General features: G+C 30.3%; 3 protein-coding genes and 1 non-coding gene across 5 annotated transcripts in view; 3 read left to right on the forward strand and 1 right to left on the reverse strand.

The window, feature by feature from the left end:
* Positions 1-686: 686 nt before the first annotated feature.
* On the reverse strand, positions 687-760 carry TRNAN-GUU (transfer RNA asparagine (anticodon GUU)). The gene has a single exon. It is a non-coding gene; the product is annotated as a tRNA-Asn (tRNA).
* Positions 761-4494: 3734 nt separating this feature from the next.
* Positions 4495-8567, forward strand: LOC125859425 (U-box domain-containing protein 4-like). 2 transcript variants are annotated; one of them, XM_049539174.1, is made up of 3 exons: positions 4495-4587; positions 4794-4957; positions 7269-8567. In XM_049539174.1, the coding sequence occupies exons 2-3, from the start codon at positions 4878-4880 to the stop codon at positions 8119-8121; spliced, it is 933 nt and encodes a 310-aa protein (XP_049395131.1). In that variant the 5' UTR covers positions 4495-4587; positions 4794-4877; the 3' UTR covers positions 8122-8567. The 2 variants fall into 2 exon arrangements, with proteins under 2 accessions (XP_049395131.1, XP_049395130.1); XM_049539173.1 differs by lacking the exon at positions 4495-4587 and having other exon boundaries at positions 4676-4957.
* A 1590-nt stretch (positions 8568-10157) lies between these two features.
* LOC125857561 (agamous-like MADS-box protein AGL80) lies at positions 10158-10832 on the forward strand. The gene has a single exon (XM_049537160.1). The coding sequence runs from the start codon at positions 10158-10160 to the stop codon at positions 10830-10832; it is 675 nt and encodes a 224-aa protein (XP_049393117.1).
* Positions 10833-17608: 6776 nt separating this feature from the next.
* The window catches only part of LOC125857782 (protease Do-like 7), a 28752-nt gene continuing 23779 nt past the window's right edge, over positions 17609-22581 (forward strand). The window contains exons 1-3 of the mRNA XM_049537424.1: positions 17609-17999; positions 18345-18415; positions 19478-19612. Coding sequence (XP_049393381.1) covers positions 17735-17999; positions 18345-18415; positions 19478-19612 — 471 coding nt within the window. The 5' untranslated portion in view covers positions 17609-17734. The remainder of the gene's footprint in view (positions 18000-18344; positions 18416-19477; positions 19613-22581) is intronic.

Genomic DNA, 22581 nt, shown 5'->3' on the forward strand with positions numbered 1-22581 from the left:
GATTAAGACCTTTATTAAGTGCAAACACATGAGAGCCTTGTTGTGCTTGGTTCAAAATTTTCTTTGACATATATGTTATTCGGGTTGACATAAGAAAAATAATACTCAATTTAAGGTGATCCTTTACAAGACAATCCCATTTCATGTTCTTTAAACCTTAGGTCAGTTAGAAATTCTTCGAGACTGCTCTATCCTAAATTCTAACTCACATCTTTAAAAGATGTACATATTCTATTGAGGATATATCTTGAATATCATATAATCTCTTAAGTATTTGTAAAAAGATCAACATAACATATACGATGTTGTTTTTAAAAAATCAAAGCAATCAAAATGCAATCTTCCTCAAGATCAACTTGAAATAGCGAGGTGTTGTCCGATGTTCGTAGCTATCAAATATAGCATAAAGAGGTCAAAATCATCCTACATTTGAGTAAATATGCTACTAACGACTCACAAAGAAAAATATAAGAGATACACATAAAATGCTATTTTTTCTCAAAGCCGAAGCGATCTACCTCAAGATCAACTTGTAATAGTGAAGTGTTGTCTAACGAAAATCAAATACATCTTTAAGAGGTCAAAATCGTCTTATATAAAAAAAATGCTACTAACAACTCTTGAATCACGAAGAAAATTTAAAAAGAAAGAATAAAAAAAATACACAAAATTGCAAAATCACTAAACGCTAGAAGGAGGGCTTGAACCTCCGACCTTGTGGTTAACAGCCACACGCTCTAACCAACTGAGCTATTCCAGCTTGATGATAACTTCTATACGTTATAATTTATATTATAGTGGTAAGGTCAATTATATAAATCTTTTTCGATAAATCAATAAATAAATATATGCATAGTAAATTCTAAGTATCAATTGTCTTTGCCTTTCTAATATTTTTAAATTTACTTAATGTAAAATAACCTATAAAATATGTTTTCTTCATCTATTTTAGTTTGAAAATGTTTAACTTCGCTTTATAACTATCTTTCATATAATTATATTTGAGTGATTTATTAACGTAGTTGAATGAAAGCAATAAATGGACGAATCAGTAACTCGCTCAAACTTAAATGGATCGAACAGATTTAATTTTATCATTTTTAATCATATTCTTTTACGAATAAGATCTTCAAATATTACAAGGTAACTCAACAACTAATATATTTTTATATTTTCTACGAACATGAAATTTCTTAAAGACTAAAAATACTTTTAAGCAAATATCTACGTACTCTATAATCCAAGCATACTAACATGATTTATAACCATAACGCGAAATGGTTTATATATTAATTTCAATATAAGATATATGTACCTACCTATTCAATTTTATACAATTGAAATATAATATTAATTAAGGTTTAATTAAATAATATATTTATATATTGTGTCGTAAATACTATTTATTTTGTTTCAGTTTATATAAAAAAAAATTCAGTCAATCTAAAAAAGAATGATACATTTTTATATTACAGTTTAACTATAAAGTTCTCATTTTACCCTTAATACAATGATTTATAGTCACACAAATATCTATTACTAATTTCATACCACAAATTTTAAAAGTTTTCCTTTTTTTTAAGAAAAAACTTTATGGTGAGTTAAACTAACTTATATAAAATAAGATGAGAGACTCAAAGACAGAGCTAGGTGGGGATTCGTGGGTTCGGACAAACTCACTAGCTTTCCATGTATTTGTATTAGAAAATTATGTATTTACATGTGAACTTCTAACAAAATTGAATAACAGCTTGGAGGTAAGAAAAGAGCGGTAGAAATGTCGTTCAAACTTCACCATCAACGAAAAATCTTCTTTTTTTTTTAGGCAGAAACATATTTTGCAATATTTTTCTATTCTATCCTAAAATTTAGAACCCTCAAACTCCTAATTTTGACTCCCGCACCAAATTATTACTCGACGTAAATCTTACTTTGACAAAGTTAAAGTAGGGTCTACTCCAGTCAAATGGCTGCCGGAAACGCGGCTAATGTTTTTTTTTTTCTTTTTTTTTATGTGTGAATAATGTTTTTTCTTATAAAAAAATAAAAAGTAAAGTGTGAGTAAGTCTTTTTTTTTTTTTTTAATTTTAAATTTTAAATTTTCAATGTGTGTGACTAATTGTATGAATGAAAATTGGAAACCAACACCAAAAAATTGAAATTTAAAGTAGTTTGACCATTTCCCACGGTTTTAATATCATCTCCGCCCACATTATCGGTTTGTTTTGTTCAAATAAATGATAATATTTTTGTAGTAGTAAATTATTTTATTCATTTTTTTTTTACAAATTTAATGTGAAGAGTTTCATTGTGATGTCCATAATTAAAGTATTTTTATTCATTAATCATTGACTTTTTACTTAAAGTTATTATAAAGTTTATATAAATATATTACTGATATTCAAATTAATAAAACTATAGCTTTTTATTGGTTTTCCACCCGGTGGTCGATACCTACATTGGAGCTTGACTAAATTCGGATTCACGTCGAAAAGTCCCACATTGAAGGGTAAAGCGCTCCCTAACAAAAGTGACCGTACCCAAGGGAGCTTGAATTTGAGACTTCTTGATTAAGGATAAAGAAGTATTTATCACTCTACCAACCCTTGTTTGGTAATAAATAAAAAGGAAAAGACATAAAATCCCTCCTGAACTTGGCACGAAAATTTACTTTAGTACTTAAATTACATGGGTGTTTATATATCCCTTAACATCTTTTAAATGATTAAAACACCCCCTAAAGGATGATGTGGCAGAGAGAGTGAGTGCACTCTCCTGAAAGTGCGTGAAAAAAGAGAAAAAAAAAGCTGAATTTTTAAAGCCCTACACATGGCCTTTTTTTATTGGCCAATATATAACAAATTATTTAAATAGTTTTTTTATATATATTAAATCTTCAAAATATGTAAATTTTCTTATTAAGAGGTAAATAAAATTAGTGGGTCCCCTTTTTATTTTCTTTAAATTTTTTTATTTTTATTTTGTTGTCTTCTTCAATACACATTTTTCTCCATTGAAACATCTCTTCCTTCATCTTCTTCCCCACCTCTATCCACTATTTTCATTCACTAATCTTTTATTAATCCGTAGAATTCAATAACAATGTCATTTTATTGACGTCAATTTCACTCTATTATTTGTATCGATTTGGCAAATGTAAACTTTTTTAAATTTTGAGCGACCCATTTTGATTTCTAGATCATTCAAACATTTCCCATAAAATTTATATTTTTTTCAATCAACTTTCTTATGCAATCTTCATTTCTTATTTGAGTTGTCAAGAAAAAATTGGCTTTCAAAAAAATTCATTCTTCAAGAGGGTAAATTCGTTGGGAGGGTTCGAAGAAGATAATATGAATTTCTTGTTTAGAGTGACTTAAAAAATTGTTGAATAGGTGAAGAAGAAGAAAAGAAGGTATTAAAGGTTGGAATAATGGTGAACAACAAGGAAGAAGAAAGAGAGGGGGTTGGCGTGAGGGTGGGGGTGGGGGTGGGGGTGAGGGTATGCATTTATAAATTAATTAATTGATATAATTAATTTTAAAAAGTGTTTAAGAAAAAATAGTGAATAAGTAAAAAAGAAATAAAGATTAATGACATGGTGCCTACATGGTTATGATGTGGCGCTTACGTGGCTATGATGTGGTGGATGAGAGTAGTGTTATAGTCTCAGGGTGAAAAAAAAATCACTTCAAAGATCTTAAAGGGGGCATTTAAATGCCCGTGTAATTTAAGTACTAACATAAGTTATCCAATCAAGTTAAGGGTTTTTTTTATGTATTTTCTCTAAATAAAACTATCACTAAAGGATATGTCGTAAATACTATTCTAAAGCAAATGACATAGCAAAAGTGGGTCCCATAATTTTAAAAAAATTATATAATAATTAAATTAATGTTAAACGAAAAAACTTTTTTCTTTTTATTTTATTTTTCAAAAATACTCTTACGGAAGCAGGCATGTCAAAGGAGAGGCGCTTGCTTCAACCTCGAACTCTCTTATGAGAAAATTGAAAACACGTTTGATCAATTATTTCAAAAATTATTCTTTTCAACCTCAAAGATGTGTCATTTTTTATTCTCAAAATTTACATGATTTGAATTTTAGTAATATTTAAAATATATTTTTTTATATTATAAATTTGAAAGAATTACTATAATTTTTATATATCTAAATTTTAATTCAAAATGTTAACTTAATTTTAAATTTAATTTAGACTAAAAGATTTAAAAAAAGTGAAACATATTTTGGAACTGAACTTTGAGAAGTACACCCATTTAAAGCCCAATTACTTACTTTGACCCTAATTACTTGTTCATTTTTAAATTAACACACAAAAATAATGATTAACACTGTAAATTTATTATTTTATTTATATTAATTATGAAGTAGATGAATTAAAAATTTAAGATTTTCAAAAAGCTAAATCTTTTTCAAAATTATTATTATTAATTGAGTACCAATTTTTTTTTGAAACGTTCAACCTTTTTCAAAGGAAAATGAACGGAAATAGCGTCAAGGGAGTGAACAGAAACAGCAACTTCCAAAAGCCGTCAATGGAAGTCAATCGCATTCTGATAACGACCCGTAATTTTCCTAACCTTTTTCAGTCAAAATTGAAGTTTTTATCACGAAAATTCTCCATTATTTTTTTTTTATATACAAGTACAAAGCCCTATTTCTTGCTTAGTAATAATTTACTCTTTTTGGGGCAGACAAGAATAATGTCTTGCGCCATTGTTGAAAAAACCCTTTATTTCATTCTATCAGATGACCCAATTTTGAAATTGCAGGGTGCTAAGGATATTCGCCGGCTAACTAAAAGTTCTTTGCGTTACCGGCGTCATTTTTCCGACGCTGTTAAACCCCTTGTTGATATGCTTCGTAATTCGCCGTCAGTTGAATATAATGAAGCTGCTCTTCTTGCGTTACTCAATCTCTCCGTTAAAGATGAAGGGTACGTATTCACAAATTATAATTAACTATCATGAATTTGGATGTTAATTGTGGTACTACTAGAGATCATTGAAATTGCTAGTCTAATAAAAAAGAATTGTTAATTGGTCTGAAACCATCTTCAATCCAACACCAAATTAAATTTGGTGTTTTGAAACTCTAACCCAACACCAAATTTTACACCATTTTGATATGTGAACAGTGTAACACTATTCATCACACCAATTCAATTTATTGAATATTTTAATACTATTTCATTATACAAAACTTTTAATTAAATATTATATTAATTGTATGTTTTAATTAAATCTCTTGTATATTTAATTATCTTTTATGCAATATTTTTATAATATTAGTTTTAGATATAAAAGTTAATTTTTTTTATAAATTATTTTTTCTATATATGACTTTTTTTTAAAATTAAATTTATGTTAATTCTACTAATAATTGGAAATAACTACAATTAACCTTCACAAAAATTAAAAATGCGAACATATAATTTATTAAACAAATAATACAATGTACTTAAAAATAACCAAAAATAATAAACATTCAACAAAGTAGTAATTGACATACATCAAAATTGAAATATAAAATACATAGTAATTTTAAAAAGTACAACAAAACATAATAATTTTAAAAAAAATTACAACAATAACTTAATAATCTGGCAGATTCTTTCAATATGTAATGTTTATTTAATTGTATTTCATTAATGATTCACTTTTATTTGTATTATCCATTATTATGTATAATGTATAATATTTGCTAGCAATTTATATTATTTAAAAAGTATGGTATAAAATAATTTTATATTAAACGACTATAAAAGAAAATAATATATGACTTATATATGGTGAATGTTTTAGAAATTTGTTTTATGAAATAAGAAAATATAAATGAAATAAGAAATAATAATATAATAATGAAGAGAGAGAAAAATATTCATTTTTGGTGTAAAATTTGGTGCAGTGGGTTGAAGTTGATTTATTCTAAAATAGTGCTAACACCAAATTTGGTGTAATTTGGTGTTTGGGTTGGAGATGCCTGACAAAATATAATTAACTACTACTCCCTCCACCCCAATTTATATGAGTTAATTTGACTTGACACGGAGTTTAAGAAAGAACGAAAAACTTTTAAAACTTGTGGTTTATAATAAGTTATAGATATTTGTGTGACTAGAAATCGGAGGATAAAATGAGCATTTTTAAGTTAAATTGTTAGTAAATGCAGAAATGTATCATTCTTTTAGAGATCAACTAAAATAAAAAGCACATCATATAAAGTGGGATAGAGGAATTATATATAATTCCTAAAGGTTTAGTAGGTAGTTGTGTGTTGTCTCGTTTCACTGCATGGTAGGCTTGGTGCTTTGAACATGTTTCTCTTTGTATACCAATAGCCTTAGTACTAGCATCATAGTTTCTTATCCTTCGAAGTTTGTTACTGTCTATTGTTTTTGTTTTTTTTTTGGTTATCTCATGTTGTTACTATCCTTTTTCTATATGCTATGTCTTCATGTTTGTAGTTTTTAAATTGCATTGATATGTGTTACTCAACTCGAGAGTCTTTTAGAGACAACCTCTCTATCTTTCATGAGGTACAGGGTCTTGTCTGCGTATACTATACTCTCTTCAAATCTCACATGTAGAATTACACCGGATATGGGGTATGTTGTTGTTGTAGTCCATGTGAGGCAAATTTAGAATTTACACTTTATGCGTTAGAATTTAAGCTTTGTGGTTTCCTGAAATTTCTGATGCTAATTTTATTTTGGGTGCTATTGTTACCTTCTATTCAACTTGTTTTCCTTTACATATATATTGGATCTAATTAAGTTGTATGTCAGGTAAGATATGTGTGTCTACTTGTTCAACTTTATACGAATTTAAGTGTCTATTTATGCACCATCAAAGTTGGAGGGCATAGATGACATCTAAAGCCATGTTAAATAACATGTTTATGGATTATGTCTATAACAAATAATATTGCTATTTCCTCCATATCAAACATTATTCTAATGTGAAACTGTAAATACTCTTGAAACTTTGATATTTGACTCTATTCCCAGTCTCCCTAGAAACTGTTGAATTGTATAATCCAAAAGATTAAGCTATTAGAAATGACACACTTTTCTTTTAATGTCTTCAATTCGCCCTTTTTGTGCGAGTTTACTTCCTTTTTGTTCTTAAGTTCTTGAACCTGAGATCTTTGTCTGCTCTGATAATATATTGAATTGTGTTACCAACTCATTTTAGTTTGCTATTAAAAAGTGCACGTTCTTACGTTTTTATTCATGTCTTCTACAGAAACAAGAAAAGTATCATAGATGCTGGTGCCTTAGAACCCATCATTGGCTTTCTTCAATCAGAGAATGCAAATTTACAAGAGCATGCAACTGCTTCATTACTCACATTATCAGCATCTTCTGTCACGAAACCGATCCTTAGTTCTTTTGGTGTCATCCCTCTACTCGTGGATATTCTAAGACGCGGTAGTCCACAAGCCAAGGTTGATTCTATAATCACTTTATACAATCTTTCAACTTCTCAAGGCAATCTAACATTGATCCTTCAAACAGAACCAATTCCTTCTATAGTTACTCTACTTAAATCCTGTAAAAAGTCCTCAAAAACCGCTGAAAAATGTACTGCTCTCCTAGAATCTTTAATGTCTTATGACGAGTGTAGGAAAGCGTTGACATCTGAAGAAGGGGGGATACTTGCAATAGTGGAAGTCCTTGAAATCGGATCTTTACAAAGCCGAGAACATGCTTTAGGAGCTCTGTTGACAATGTGTCAAAGTGATAGATGTAAATACCGGGAACTAATTCTCAGAGAAGGTGTAGTTCCTGGACTTCTTGAGCTGACTGTTAAAGGGACAACTAAGTCTAAAGAGAAATCACAAACACTTCTAAGCTTGCTGAGAGATACTCCTTACGAAAGGTCTCAGCTTCAACCCGACACATTGGAGAACATTGTTTCTAAGCTTATATCTCAGATAGATGGCAAGGAGCAAACTGGAAAAGCGCGGGGATTGCTTGCTGAAGTGATACAAGTTAGTATGAATCAAAGTTTGAGACGTTTACACCAAAGGGCAACGGTATGTACTCCAGTTGATTTGTCTATAGCTGGTGGTGCCTCTACGATCTCTTCAACATGATACAGTTTGATCTTTAAGAATGATTCTTTTGTTTCTCTTCTCTGATATCCTTTAATCTTTCTTCCTGCAACCGTGTTACCGTGTTGAGATCAATGTTTTGTGCTCGGAAAATTAGATATACTGAGATGAGTGACACGACTAGTAAAGATTCATATAGCCCAACTCTAACCTGTTTGGGATTGAGGCGTTGTAAATTTTTTGGAGAGTTCTTAGAATTTTTGTTTTTAGAGTTGGTTTTTGTATGTTAGCATCGGGAGTCCACGAGATACAATTGGAACGAGTTGAGATGTCTAAATGTGCATTTTCAAAACTGGAGTGTTTAATTATCAGGAATATATCTTTGAAGGGAATAGCTATAGAGCATCACATTAGAGCTCTGATTTCATAGTTATATCACTTTGTAATGGGTTTTTTTTTGGATATATATATTTGATGTTATTACTCTATGTTCAAAATATTAGATTAGAAATGTAGAATATGTTGAATGTTATTCCGAGCTCACAAGTTGCTTGTGTGTCGTTAAGGAATTATAACGCTCTTATTGTTGTCAAGATTTTGGGTTACTTCCTCCCAAAATAAGACGGAAAAACGTTTTTGTAATAGAAACAATGTAAATTACAGAACCCCAATGAATTCAACAAACGAAGCAACACACGACGCTTAGATGTTATTTGAAAATGATGCATCATGAAGAAAATAAGATTTTCATTTTTTTAGTATATTCAATTTATAATATCTGAGGCTTGACCTCTGAATTTATAAACGATGAAAATATGAGATGAAGAGGTGCCATTCAAAAGGTGCCTTTTTGGTTCAATCCAAAAGGTGTCTTTTCTAATTTTCCATTTACACCTCAAATCCTCAAACTTTGAGGTTTTAAAACTTTTAACCGTTAAGCTCGATTAGTAAAGACTATAATATGATATAGACTTTCTTATAGTTACAAGGTGAAAGGGGAAGACAAAAGATTCAACTAGATATAAAGTTCGACCTTTTTTATAATATATGACATAAATTCAATATACTTGTTGTTCTTTCTTCTTCTCTAACTTATAAAGATGGACATTAGCGAGTAAACATGGGATAAATTTAAATATTGATCCCAATATGATAAAAAATTAATTTAGATACCTAAACGGAAGAAATCTCATTAGAGTAAAATGTATATTCTCACTTAATAAAAAATAGTAAGAAAGTCTACAAGTAATTCTTCTTCTTCTTGAGTATTTTTCTTTAAAAGAATACAAAATCTTTTTATTTTCCCACTGTGTAAACACATTAATTTGATCGGTGTTTTTTGTAATTATTTTGAATTGTTTGCCTCAAGACCAATTTAGAAGAATTTTTAACGTGAGATAAGTGACTGGTTGGTGAGTATCAGATAGTAATAAAAACAAATTTAAGTCTTTAAAATTTCTGTTAAATATTGTTTCTTTCAAATTTAGATAAAATAATAATGTGTTTCTATAAGCGCTGCAACAACAATAATCATACACATATCACCATTTAATATTCAATGCATATTTGTATTTTATTAAATTAATCATTAAATTCATTATTATATGGATATTTAAATATGTATGACATGATGTGTCAAAATTCTTACTTAATATGTTTACTTATTTCATCTTTAAATTTGTACATTCATAAATAAAAATATACAAAAAAAAATAAAAAACTTTGCTAATGAAAAACATTAGTTATTACTCTGTATCCATTTTTTGTAGATTAAAACCAACTAAATTATTTTTCTAATAAGAAAAGTTTGACTCAAAAAATTAATCATAATAAGAGTGGAGCCATAATCTACAATTATTTTAAGATGATAGTCCTCATTTAATTTTATGCCAAAAATAGAATGACAACTAAGAATCCTCTAATTCAAATTATTCAAAATTTTACAAAATAAAAATTCTCTCCCTATAAATTGAAGTCAATCGATCCTAGGAAAAGAAACATACAACAACAACAATAACAATACCATTTAATCCCCAATATCCAAACAACAACAACATTAACATTTGTCCTCCTTAACAATGCCTAGAAAGAAAGTGAAGTTAGCTTTTATTGAAAATAGCACTGCGAGGAAAGTCTCATACAAAAAAAGACAGAAAGGGTTCTTGACAAAGGCCCGTGAACTTAGCACCCTTTGTAATGTTGAAATAGCTGCCGTTATCTATAGTCCTTACCACAATGAACCTATGATATTTCCAAATAATGATTTTGTTACCAACACCTTTACAAGGTTTCAGGAGTTGTCAGAATTGGAGAAATCAAAAAACATGGTGACACAAGAAAATTTCACCAAGCAAAGGATCCAGAAAATGGAGGAACAACTCGGGAAGGTAAGAAAGGAAAACAGAGTCAGGAATTTCACAAACAAGATGTATGAAATGTTGAATGGAGAAGATATTCCTAACGGTATACACGTTTACGATCTCAACGATCTGAGTTACGTGATCAATCAAAACCTTAAACAGGTAAGCGAAGCAATCAAAACAAAGGTCAATGGAGAGGACCCCATATTATCTACACCAGTGTTACCACAAATGAACCCTTCAATGAATAATCATCAGAGTCCTGCATTGTCAGAGATGTTTGACTGTTTGATGAATTTGGAGTGGAGTGATTTGATGACTTTACTTGATGAGCCATCTTTCAATAACATGACTAATGTTCAAGATCCAAATCACAACAACGATAATTTATAAGGATCTAAGACTAATATATGTCTCTTTCAATTACTATTGTTTTGTATGTCCATGTTATTTGATGGACTGTTTGTCTTTTATTAGTTTGAATATCTAAGTTGCATTATATGATTCTCAATACTCTTTTATCATATCCTCATTTGAAATATCCATCTGTTATTTTTTTTTTCTTCAAAATTTGTTATTTGCGCCTTTATTACTATTGTTATTATAAATGTTGTTTAGTATGGTTTTCAACTATGGTATTAATGTTGCTATTAAATTGAGATGGGTTTAAACGGAAATAGAACCGGTAAAAGCTTTTAACTTGTGTAAGATTGAGACATTATTAGACAATGCTAGTCTAGGCTCTTCTAGGAGCCCAAGTGATTTTAGAGGAGGATTGTTTGTCCGGGTGATTAATCCTGCCATAATGTACTTCTACCTATTACAACACCAACAACTGAATCGGCTAATATAATTTTTTAGAGAGTTCATAGAATTGTAATTTTTGAAATATGGTCTTTGTATATTTGTACACAAACTTTGAAGATTATAGGACTAGTTAAGGCTCCAATTTTTTTTTCAACATGATATATTTGGTATATTAGACTGCACCTTTATTTGTCTCTTTAAATTTTCTTCCTGTAACCATGTTGTTGTGTTGAGGATAATTTTGCACTCGAAGAATTAGATATACTAGATAAGGACACTGAAGGATGTGATTTTGTGGTCAATGAATTGAATTGGATACCATGATGTCTCACGTTTAATTTTCAGGAGAGACAAAACTCTAGGTGATTTTTTCTCATCTATTCTAGCCTTGGTGAACAAAGCTATCATGTTGGTGGAAGGTGATATATATTGCGTGAAAATTAATCAAAGTATACACAAACTGATTTGGAATGCAGTTGTAAAAACAAAAATAATAATAATCAGAAGATGGAAAAAAAGCATTTTGTCCAGATGAACCCTTAAGATATATGAGGATTCAATATGTTACATATCTTGACCCTTACTCATCGTGAGTGGCACCCACACTAACCCTTTAGTGGGAGAACCAACTAACAATTCAAGCTTAACCCGACAATCAATTAAGAACCAAGTCATGATATCAATTATGAATGTGGAGTTGAAATGCATGATTTGTTGTCTCTTCCGTGTGGTGTGATATTGTTTGTGTGCTTTGATTTTTGAACACCATGATAAGACATGTGATGAATTATGATACCGAGGTCTTTGTCGACGAGTATGATTACACCGAGGTCATTTTCGGCAAGTGTTTATAAAGCCGATGGAAAATGATTCTGGCTAGTGATTTGATATAAAGCCAATGGAAAATGGTTCCGGCTAGCGATATTGTGCCGATGGGAAGTGGTTCTGGCAAGAGATTGATTATTGTGACTTGATACCTTTGATGCGTCTGTGTGATTTACTTGGTAATTGTGATTGACGTACTTGTTGCGTATGACTAAACTACTTGACTTTGAGATTGACTTACTTTATTCGTTTGATTGATGATTTGTGACTATTGAACTGCGGATATTGGGCCTTATGAGCAGTGTATTGTAGAACTGCTAGGTTGGGCTGATAGGTTGTAGTTTGAGTAGGTTCGATTGGAGTGTAAGGGGTATTCAATTTCTAACTAGATACCTTGTTTAGTAGGTTGCTTGCTGAGTATCATATTTTTGGTACTGACTCCTTGCTTCTACACTTGTGTAGGTATCGAGCCCGGTATAGTGTGATCACTCTTCTTCTCTTTTCTGAACCTCGTTGAAGGACTTGAGAGGTAGTTGTTTGTCATTCTAGCGGACCCTCTTTTCCTTTTCTTTAAGCGCTTTGTTCTATTTGAGAAACAAAGACTAATACTTGTACTTATTTCTTAATTCCGCACTTTATGTATTTAGTGGCTTATACACATGACAACCAAATTTTGGGGTATTGCTTGGAATGAATAAGTTTTCCGCCTTTGTCTTGTTCTTGATTTATATTTTTGCATTTTTTTCGTTTTCGTTGGGTTGAGGCTGACTTGTCCTGATGGGAATAGACAAGTGACATCATGTCTATTTTTGGGCCGTGACACTCTACCCACTCTCTATCTCTCTCCTCTTTCTGCCTCCTCTCTCTTAACACAAATACAAATTGTACAATCAATTATACAAATATAAATATTGACAGTCATTTATACAAACACAAATGTTGACATTCGTCTATACAAACACAAATGATAACAATCAGTTATGCAAATTATATATGTTAATTATACAAATCTCTTTAGTGATGCGAATACAAACACACATGTATTCATTGATACAAATGATGACAATCAATTATACAAATACAAATGTTGAACTCAACACAATTGTATTCAGATACAAATTGTATTTGTTAATACTATTGATACAAATGATAACAATCAACTATACAAATACAAATGTTGAACTTGAAACAACATTGATATAATTGTATACAATTTATTTATTGATACAAATTGTATTCATTAAGGGGTCGTTTGGTTACTGTATAAGAGACATCTTATTCATGTATAAAAAGTTGCATTAACTTTACTGTGTTTGGTAGAAGTTTTGTATTAGGTATAAAAGTCAGCATAACTTATACCACGTTTGGTTGGTAAGAATTTAAATGTTGTATAATAGTTATTCATGTATTAATTTATACGGTGTTTGGTTGCATTTTTGTAGTCCTACATAATTAATACCAACATAACTTATGAGGGAATCTATGTATAAAGTTATGCAGGGTAGAAGGTGGAATAAGTTATGTGGGTATTAGTTATACATGTATTAAAATGATAGATTACATATTTACCCTATTAATTTATTTTTTATTTTTTAATTGGAAACTTTACTGTTTCCTATATACGTTTGTTGTTTTTATTTCTTTTTATATATAGATCATTTTCATTTCTTTTAATTTATTTTATTTTATTTAATTGGAAACTTTACTGTTTTCCTATCTACGTTTGTTATTTTTATTTCTTTTTATATATAGACTATTTCATTTTTTTTAATATTTACCGTTTTTATTTATTTATGCAAATATAAATATTTTTTTTAATATTAGAGATTTGATTGTATATTTTTTGACGGTACATATGCTAATCAAATATTAGCATTATGCTGGAGTTGTTCTATCAGTTTAGGATTTTTTTTGTTTCCAAATTAGATTATTTCTAGTTGTTTTTGTTTTGTCTATTTGTTGACCGACTTGGTCACTCTTGGACCTTGTTTGGACACATTTTTATTTGATGAATAAATAGACATGGTCCAATGTTGATTAAAAAAAATAAAAATATTAGTATTGTATATTATTCAATATATTCCACATTTTATTAACATGTATTATTATTTTGTAAATAATATATATTAATAATTTACTACAAGTTTAATATAATAGTTAATAATTCATGTATTGTAATCTCTACATAACTAAATAATACCTACATAACTAATATCCACATAGCTAATACCCGCATAATTAAACCATGCATAACTAAACCCTGCATAACTAAACCCTGCATAATTAATACCTGCATAACTAAACCCTGCATAACTAATACCTGCATAACTAAACCATGTATAACTAATACCTGCATAACTCTAACCAGTAACCAAACGGCCCCTAATACTATTGTATTCATTGATGCATATACATACTAATTACATAATATATATATATATACACACACACAATTATCCGATACATATACATATATACAATTATCTAACAAATATACAAGTACAATTTGTCTCTCTCCTCCATGTCCTAATCTCGCTCGTCTTTCTCCTCCCTCTTCCAATCTCGCTCCCCCCTAACATGTAGCTACGAATTGTAATAAGTAAACTATAGCTATTTTTGCCTCATTATATTTCAAGTTTTTGCTATTTTTGAAAGTTCATCTAAAAACTATTCTTTTGAGAGAAAGGGTAAATGGATGCAAAATTTTAGAAAAAAGAATCTCAAGAGAGACTGAAAGAGGGCTAGAACAATCTGAAGCAGGAGTGAGAGCGGAGGTGAGCTACATTACGGTACAACAATTCACGCTACCAGTATAATATTAACTCTAAGTAGCAAAATTTAGCATCATATTTTTTTGAGAAAATATTATTCACATGTAAATATTTTAAATTTTAAAAATGTTAAAAATTCCAATGCAAATTCATAAGAGATTACTTTAAATTAAATTCCATGTAATTAACATTTTTTTAATAGTCAATGTGATAGCCAACAAATCATATTAAAGAAATAATCCGTATTAAATAATTTCTATGCTATAACCTATTGTTAAGTAGGTAAGTAATTTTAAAATGAGATAATTCATTTAAGAAATCACCGCTCAACATAATTCGACTATTCTAATAAGGACGATTCTTTTTCTTATTGGATACTCCTCTTATTCTATTATTGCTGGATTAAATATGCATTTTTTTGACAAGGTGTTGACGTGGATCCACATTGTCATGTACCATGGAGCATGCATTTTGATTTTTGGTCTTTTTTTTTTTTTTTTATAAATTTTTTAATGTACATAGAAGAAAATTTGAACAGAAAATATAATAAGAGATATATTTAAACTAAACTATTTCTGATAGTAAAGACGTATATTTAACTCTTTTCGATATTAAAAATTACACTTTATTAAATTTGATTAATTGAATCATGTATTTTATTTTATTTTTTGGGTAAAAATGATTGCTCCAAACTCTAATATCTATTTTTTGTTTTTTCAATTTTTATTGCTTATAAGTATTTAACTTCAAAAATAGCATCTTTGATGGTCAATTACTTCCATTGCTATCTTTTGCATATTTTTGGGTTTTTTCACCATTTTTCTTCTAATAAAATAATGGGAATACTTAAATTCACAACTTGACTATACATTATAAAATAAAATGAGCTTTCTAGTTATTTTATAGCTAAAATTACTGATAAGATAATTAATAACCATGAAAAAAGAATTAAATATAACTGAAAATTAATTTCCTTAGTGTGCACTTATTCAAGTCACACATTATACGCATCAAACCTATACCTATGACATGCCTCTAATCCACGGAATCATGCGTTGTGCTCTTATTATCACATCAAAGTTGCATGATATGTCACTAATTAACATCTCATTTGATTTAATTTATATGATACTTTTTACTTCTCAATAATCAATTCGACTAATATTTAAAGCTAAATTGATTTATATCAACTCAATATTTCTAAATTAAAATTTAGGTATTGATACAAGATTTTACAAATTACAATGTTTTTCATGTCAATATAATAAAAAATAACACTTTAAACTATCGATCAAAATTCACATATTTTGTATTTAGATTTTTCAAGAAATTCTTTGATTTTTTTTCAAAAACGGATGATTAATCACATGCTTGTCACGTTCCGTGGATATCCGAGATATTGAGGAATATCCAGAAAGGCATTTAGAAATTTTATCAGGACAATGTTTTTTTATTTATTTGTATTCACAACTTTTGAAATGAGAGGAAATTGGAGGACGATGTCAAGTCAAAATAGAACAAACAAATTGAAAACATATAAGATTTTCTTTTTCCATTAAATAGGATGAGTTTATAGCCAAAATCATCTTTAAAATATATCTAAACTTAAATACATCCTTAACTTATCCTTCTTAACAAAAAAAGTTCCTCAAGTATTTAAAACTTGACAACTTTCATCCTTTTATTCAAATATGTCAAAAAGTTAACGAATTCCACACAAAAACACAAGTTAGATGAAATAAATTGAACTATAGTTAGATCAATAAACTTTTAGGGTAGTTTGATAGTTGAGGATGTTCAAGATTTTGATTTTGATATCTGGCACTTGAGTTTCATTCTCCATCATTAAAAGTAAAAGTCTCTGTTGGTGTATATGCATTTTATATAAATTTGGTGAATATAAATAATAAAGTAGGAATTGATTTGGTGAATATAAATAAGAACGGAAGGAGTAATACTTTTTTTGTTTTTTTTCATAATAAAAAAAAACTTCTCTTTTGGCTACGTATGAAAATGTTTAAAGCAATTAATATGAAAAAGGACAAAATGGTGATATATGTTTGATAATCACTATTTTCAGTATGTTTGATTTTAGCACGAAATTAATTCTCTGAAAATGTGTAATTGCACACAAGTAAAACAAGGCATGAACCATTATGATATTGACACACATGAAAATTGTCATAACTTGTGTAGTGTTACATAATTATTTGTGAGAATACCAAATGAGTGATAAAATATTTATGGTCTATGAGCATGAAAATATAGTTGCGGATAATATTGACCAACAAATGACTCAAAGTTCAATGTTGATTCGTCTTCTCGGTCATATGATCGAAAAATGCAAGTTCAACGTGAGTAGATTTTTCATACTATGTGAGAGGATTATATTAAAGACTAGTACACTACAATTTATGTTCAATTTTTTTTATTGAATTAAAGTTTGATCAATTAAAGTTAGATGAAATAATTACTTAAGTCGAAAACTAATACATTTGTAATAATTTATTATGCGATTTTATAATTTTTTATTTATTTGGTAAGATTGAATGAACAATTAAGACTATTTTAATAGTTTTATAATTTATAAAATTTTTATGTTTATGAGAAAATATACTAACCCAAAAATTTTATATCACATATCAAAGCAGAACTTTAACTTCATTTCATTATTTCATATTATAATAACATATCATGATTTAATATCGCAGAACCTAAGTTACAACATAGTTTAAAAAGAGGGACCTTTTAACAGGGTCAACACCAACTCAAACTTGTCAGCCGCCGCCGATTTCCTCTCATTTCTCTCTCCTAGTCAGCTTTAGAGCGAGAGGAACGTCCTTCATCGTCGCCGGGAAATTCACTCTCCGTCAATCGTGATCGGAGATTTTGATGTCGGAGGTAGCAGTAGAAGAGGAATCTATAATAATGAAGGAGGATTTGTGTATGGAAATTGATCCTCCGTTCAAGGAGAACCTCGCTACTGCCGAAGATTGGCGGAAGGCTCTTAGCAAAGTAGTTCCTGCTGTTGTCGTGCTCCGAACCACTGCTTGCCGAGCATTCGACACTGAATCTGCCGGATGCAGCTCCGCAACGGGTTTTATTGTTGATAAGCGTCGCGGAATTATACTCACGAATCGACATGTTGTTAAACCTGGTGATTAAAATCATTCATTTGTCTCAAATTCCCTTTTTAATCTGTTCGTAGTGACAAAATTTGAGTTGAAATGGAAAAAGGTTTATGGAAATTGGAAATTTGAACTTGAAACTTGGTGAGGGGAAGTTGAAGATTTTATAAAATTCAATTAAAATAACTATTTCAATTGTCCACTTAAAGTTCAAGTAATATTTCACTTGAAACCCGAATTTACTGTCATGAGTACAGATTAACAGAAATCACTATTCCGTTTATCATATAGGTTGAGTTTAGATAACCAAGAGAGAAACTTGGAATTCATAATTTTGTATTTTAATGGATGTGTGATTGTTCATTTGCTTGTAGGACCTGTGATGGCGGAGGCTATGTTCGTGAACCGTGAAGAAATACCAGTTTACCCCATATACAGGGACCCTGTGAGTTCACTTGAGAAATCATATGTCATGTGACTGTTGCATCCTGTTTATATGCATATATATTTTGGTTACTTCAACTGCATAGTTATTTTTCCACCAGTGGTATCTGCACATTAGTTTTGACTCACTGGATACTGCTAGGAAGAGTTACTTAATGAAAGGGGGTAAATTGAAAAATTCCCGGATATCTAAGCCATGGGTATGCTTTTGACAAATCTTAGACACATTTTCAGTGCCTCATACCGATAGTGAACCTTAATTGAACAAAGACTATTAGGATATAATTTGGCATTTCATAGGTACAAATTTATGAATTTTTGCTTCCGAGGGTGGTAGATGGTCCTTGTAGCTGTGTGAATCTGCCAAATGGATTGCCTAATCGTATAACTAGACTCAGTATCAATGTTAGACATATGTTATGGTCCCGTGATATGGATCTAGGTACAGGATGCTGCAATATGAAATAACATGTTTTCTTTCAACTACCTATGGTGCTAGTTCGTTAAGGGAGAACCTGCGATTTCTGGAGTTGAAGTACTCAAAAACTTAATTAAGTTTCTGCTTATCTTTCCATTGAATTCAAATAACTTTTAAACGCAACATTGATGAATAACCACCCACCTAATAACAAGGAAATAACTTCCTACTACTACTGAAATGAGAAAGTGGAGGAATAACCTCCTTACTGCCAATAACTACAAAGAAACAGGAAAACATAATTAATAGATAAGTTGTCCTTACTGCTTATAACTGCTACAGAGAAAAGAACAAGACATAATTAATAGTTTCTGAAGTAATCTACTTCTAATAAAATTAGCACCCTTTTAGTCTACCAACAACTTACACATGAAAAATTAATCAGAAAGTAGATTGCTTCAGCATGTTTGCTAGAAGTGAGATCTTTCTTTGTACTTAAGCATGCTGCTTTGTGCAGATTTATATAAGGAGGCCGATAGCTTCCTACAAATGCATGAACTTCATATATTTCATTTAATTGTTATTCATGAATAACCATTGACGTCCATTTTTTTTGATAAGTACTATTTGATGTCTATCTTCTAGGTTCATGATTTTGGCTTCTTTCGGTATGACCCTGGTGCAATACAATTTTTGAGCTATGAAGAGATTCCTCTTGCTCCTGATGCAGCCTCTGTAGGTGTAGAAATTAGGGTTGTTGGTAATGACAGTGGAGAGAAGGTATTGCCTTAGATTTGACATCTTTCTTTGAATATCCTATATTTGGTCATCTTTTGTCAATTTGTGTTAATTGATTCATGTAATTCAAAGGGAAGCAATGAAATCTTTATAGCATCTTCAAGAGTCGATAGACAAGTCTCATCGCGCTGAGTGCTATATATTAGTTCCTATTCCTACGTTTTAATTTTTATATATCTTACTTTTCTTTTTAGAATGTTAAAAAAATGAATGCCACTTTAAATTTAGTATTTCTTTAAATTCAAACTTTCCTCATGATATGTTTAAGACTACAAGATTCAAAGGGCATTGTGGTACATTACATATTCAAAACCTCCTTTACTTCCTTAAACTCTATGCCTAGTCAAATTAAAACACACAAAATGAGATGGAGGGAGAAGTAATTTTGATGAATGTAGACACACGAGCGCATGCCCTCACATACACACAATCAAACATACATATATACATAATTGTCATGTAAACCTTTAGTGGAGGCCCAATATCATTCAAAGCCTTTAGTTTGATAAGGGCCTTACAACTTTCCAACACACACACATATAAACATTCTAGTTGTGCTTACTTCTTAATGTGTATTATGCCATAGAATGATACTAATATTAGTTGTATGTCATTCACCCTTTTGGCTTATATGTTGTGGAAGCATGGAACCTTGTTCGTTATTGATACTAGTATGCGTACCTGCGTGATGCGCGGAAATTGTCTTGATAAGAGTTTTGTAAAGACATTGATTTTTAGGTTTAATTTAAAGTCATTAGCACGACAATATGTTGCACTTCTGTTTTATTTAATTGTATGTGCATTTTATGTCCTTTTTTAGTTAAGTAACTTTGAAAGAATCAATAGTTGTCCCACATATTAATTTACTTTTACCAATATATTTATTATTAAGTGAAGGAGTTAGGAAATTGTGAATATAGTAATCTTCAAGGTTATGTAGTTGTAGCCATTTGATAGATTAAAGATGTTTCCATTGTTGCTTTTTGAAAAGTGGTGTAAGTTGTTATGTTTGACCGTAATAGTAAGTTCCTATTAAAGGAACAAATTGAACCTTTAATAGGCATCTCAATGGTGGATGGATTTGATTGGTATGATTTTCCCTCTACTATGTATGTATTTATACATTGAATCCAGTTTTTAACTTTTCTATGTCGTTGGTAAAGCACAAAGCATACTTGGGAACTATTGGAAGATTTTGCAATGAAATAAAAAAAACACTTCTAGCCGTCATGCTTAACAACCTTAGACCATACAATTCTAATTTTGGATTGTAAATTAAAAATATTGCCTTTAATGCCATGAATTGCAAGCAAAAAATAACATGCTTCCATTTTGCTAATGCCTTTCTCAAAGACCAATGTTATTGGATACTAAAGATTAACATAAACATTATTTCATTTTCAATAGTCTATAAAATATTGTGTTGTGCCTTTATTGAAGAACTATGTACGCCAAAGAGTTTATAAACTTTTCCATCTTGTAGTTTCCGGATTTGTTGGACTCCTTCTGTGAAGAAATACTATAAGTGTTTCGAAAAGTGGACATCAATGTGTTACCCCACACCACCTATGCTCCCTGTTAGAATATGAATATGAACAAGAATAGTATATACAATCCTAGTTAGAATAGGAATAGAAATAGTATATAAAATTCTCCTTGGAAAAGGATTATCATGTGGTGTCCTAGTTGAAAATAAGTTTTATGTAGAGTTTATAAATAGGGTCTCAATGTAATAATATAGATATACAATTCAATAATATTCTTCTTATATTTCTCACAAGTGGTATCAGAGTGAGGTTTAAAACGGGTGCTCATCTTGACGGGTTTAGTTCTAGCTGCAACCTATTTGACAATAATGAAGCTTTTTGTTGGAGAATTTTTTCAGAGTGGTTCTCTATGTCGAGACATAGATTTTGCAGAGGATCTTCAATCTGTTGAAGATTATGTGAAGAAGGTGTAGCAAATCTATTTTGTCAGAAATTTAGGTCAAGGGGGAGATTTGTTGTGTATTTGCCCTGAGTTTCTTACCATAATTGAGTTTGTCTTTTCCTAAAAAGAAAACACAAAGTCTCCATATTTGGCCAGTCCTTTTTCTTGTAGGAAAACGTTTGTGATTGTATAAATAAAGGCTCATTCCTTCAAACTTGTTAGCATTTACAATGTAGTTCTATGGGCTTTGAGAGTTTTGTGTAGAGGAGAAATGGTGACACTTGTGTGAACCTCTGTTTATTTTGAGTGAAATGTGTGGGGTTATTTCTCTCGATATTTTGTACTCTCTTTTATATAGTGGATCGCTCATCTCTTTTTGTGTATGAAGGTCGATTGGCCGAACCACGTTAAATGTTTGTATCTTTCGGTATATTTTTCATTCGTCTTCTTACTCATGGTCTATCGAGGTTTGCATTGCTAGCTTCCGCATGACACTTGATTATTCGATCTTAACAAGTGACATCAGAGCTTTTACGATTTTAGTAGAGAATCAAAGAGCTTCCACTGCCGACAGGTGGTGTGGCCCATATATGCTGCCCGTCTAGCCAATGGTTATGTTAACAAAAGGAGGACCAATGATACAAGCATGAACCCCATATTCAGGGGAAAAAAGTCAGTAGACAAGTCACAATGCGTCAATTTCCAGTGACTTTCTAGGATTGTTTTGTGTCAACACCATATCCATCAAGATTTGCCTAGAACCATGCCATCTTTTAGGTGACTATTTTCTCATATTTGATTTGCGTAGCATTGTGCATCTTTTCCGGCGACTACTTTCTCATATCCGATTTGTGAAGCATCGTGCATCTTTGATCCTTTTAGTGACTACTTTCTCATATCCGATTTGTTTAGCACCGTGCGAACTTTTTGGTGACTGCTTTCTCATATTCCATTTGTGTAGCACCTGCCATCTTTTTGGTTACTACTTTCTCATATCTGATTTGTGTAGCACTATGCATCTT

This window comes from Solanum stenotomum, chromosome 3, assembly GCF_019186545.1.
Source record: "Solanum stenotomum isolate F172 chromosome 3, ASM1918654v1, whole genome shotgun sequence".
In the NCBI taxonomy this organism is placed as follows: Eukaryota; Viridiplantae; Streptophyta; class Magnoliopsida; order Solanales; family Solanaceae; genus Solanum; species Solanum stenotomum.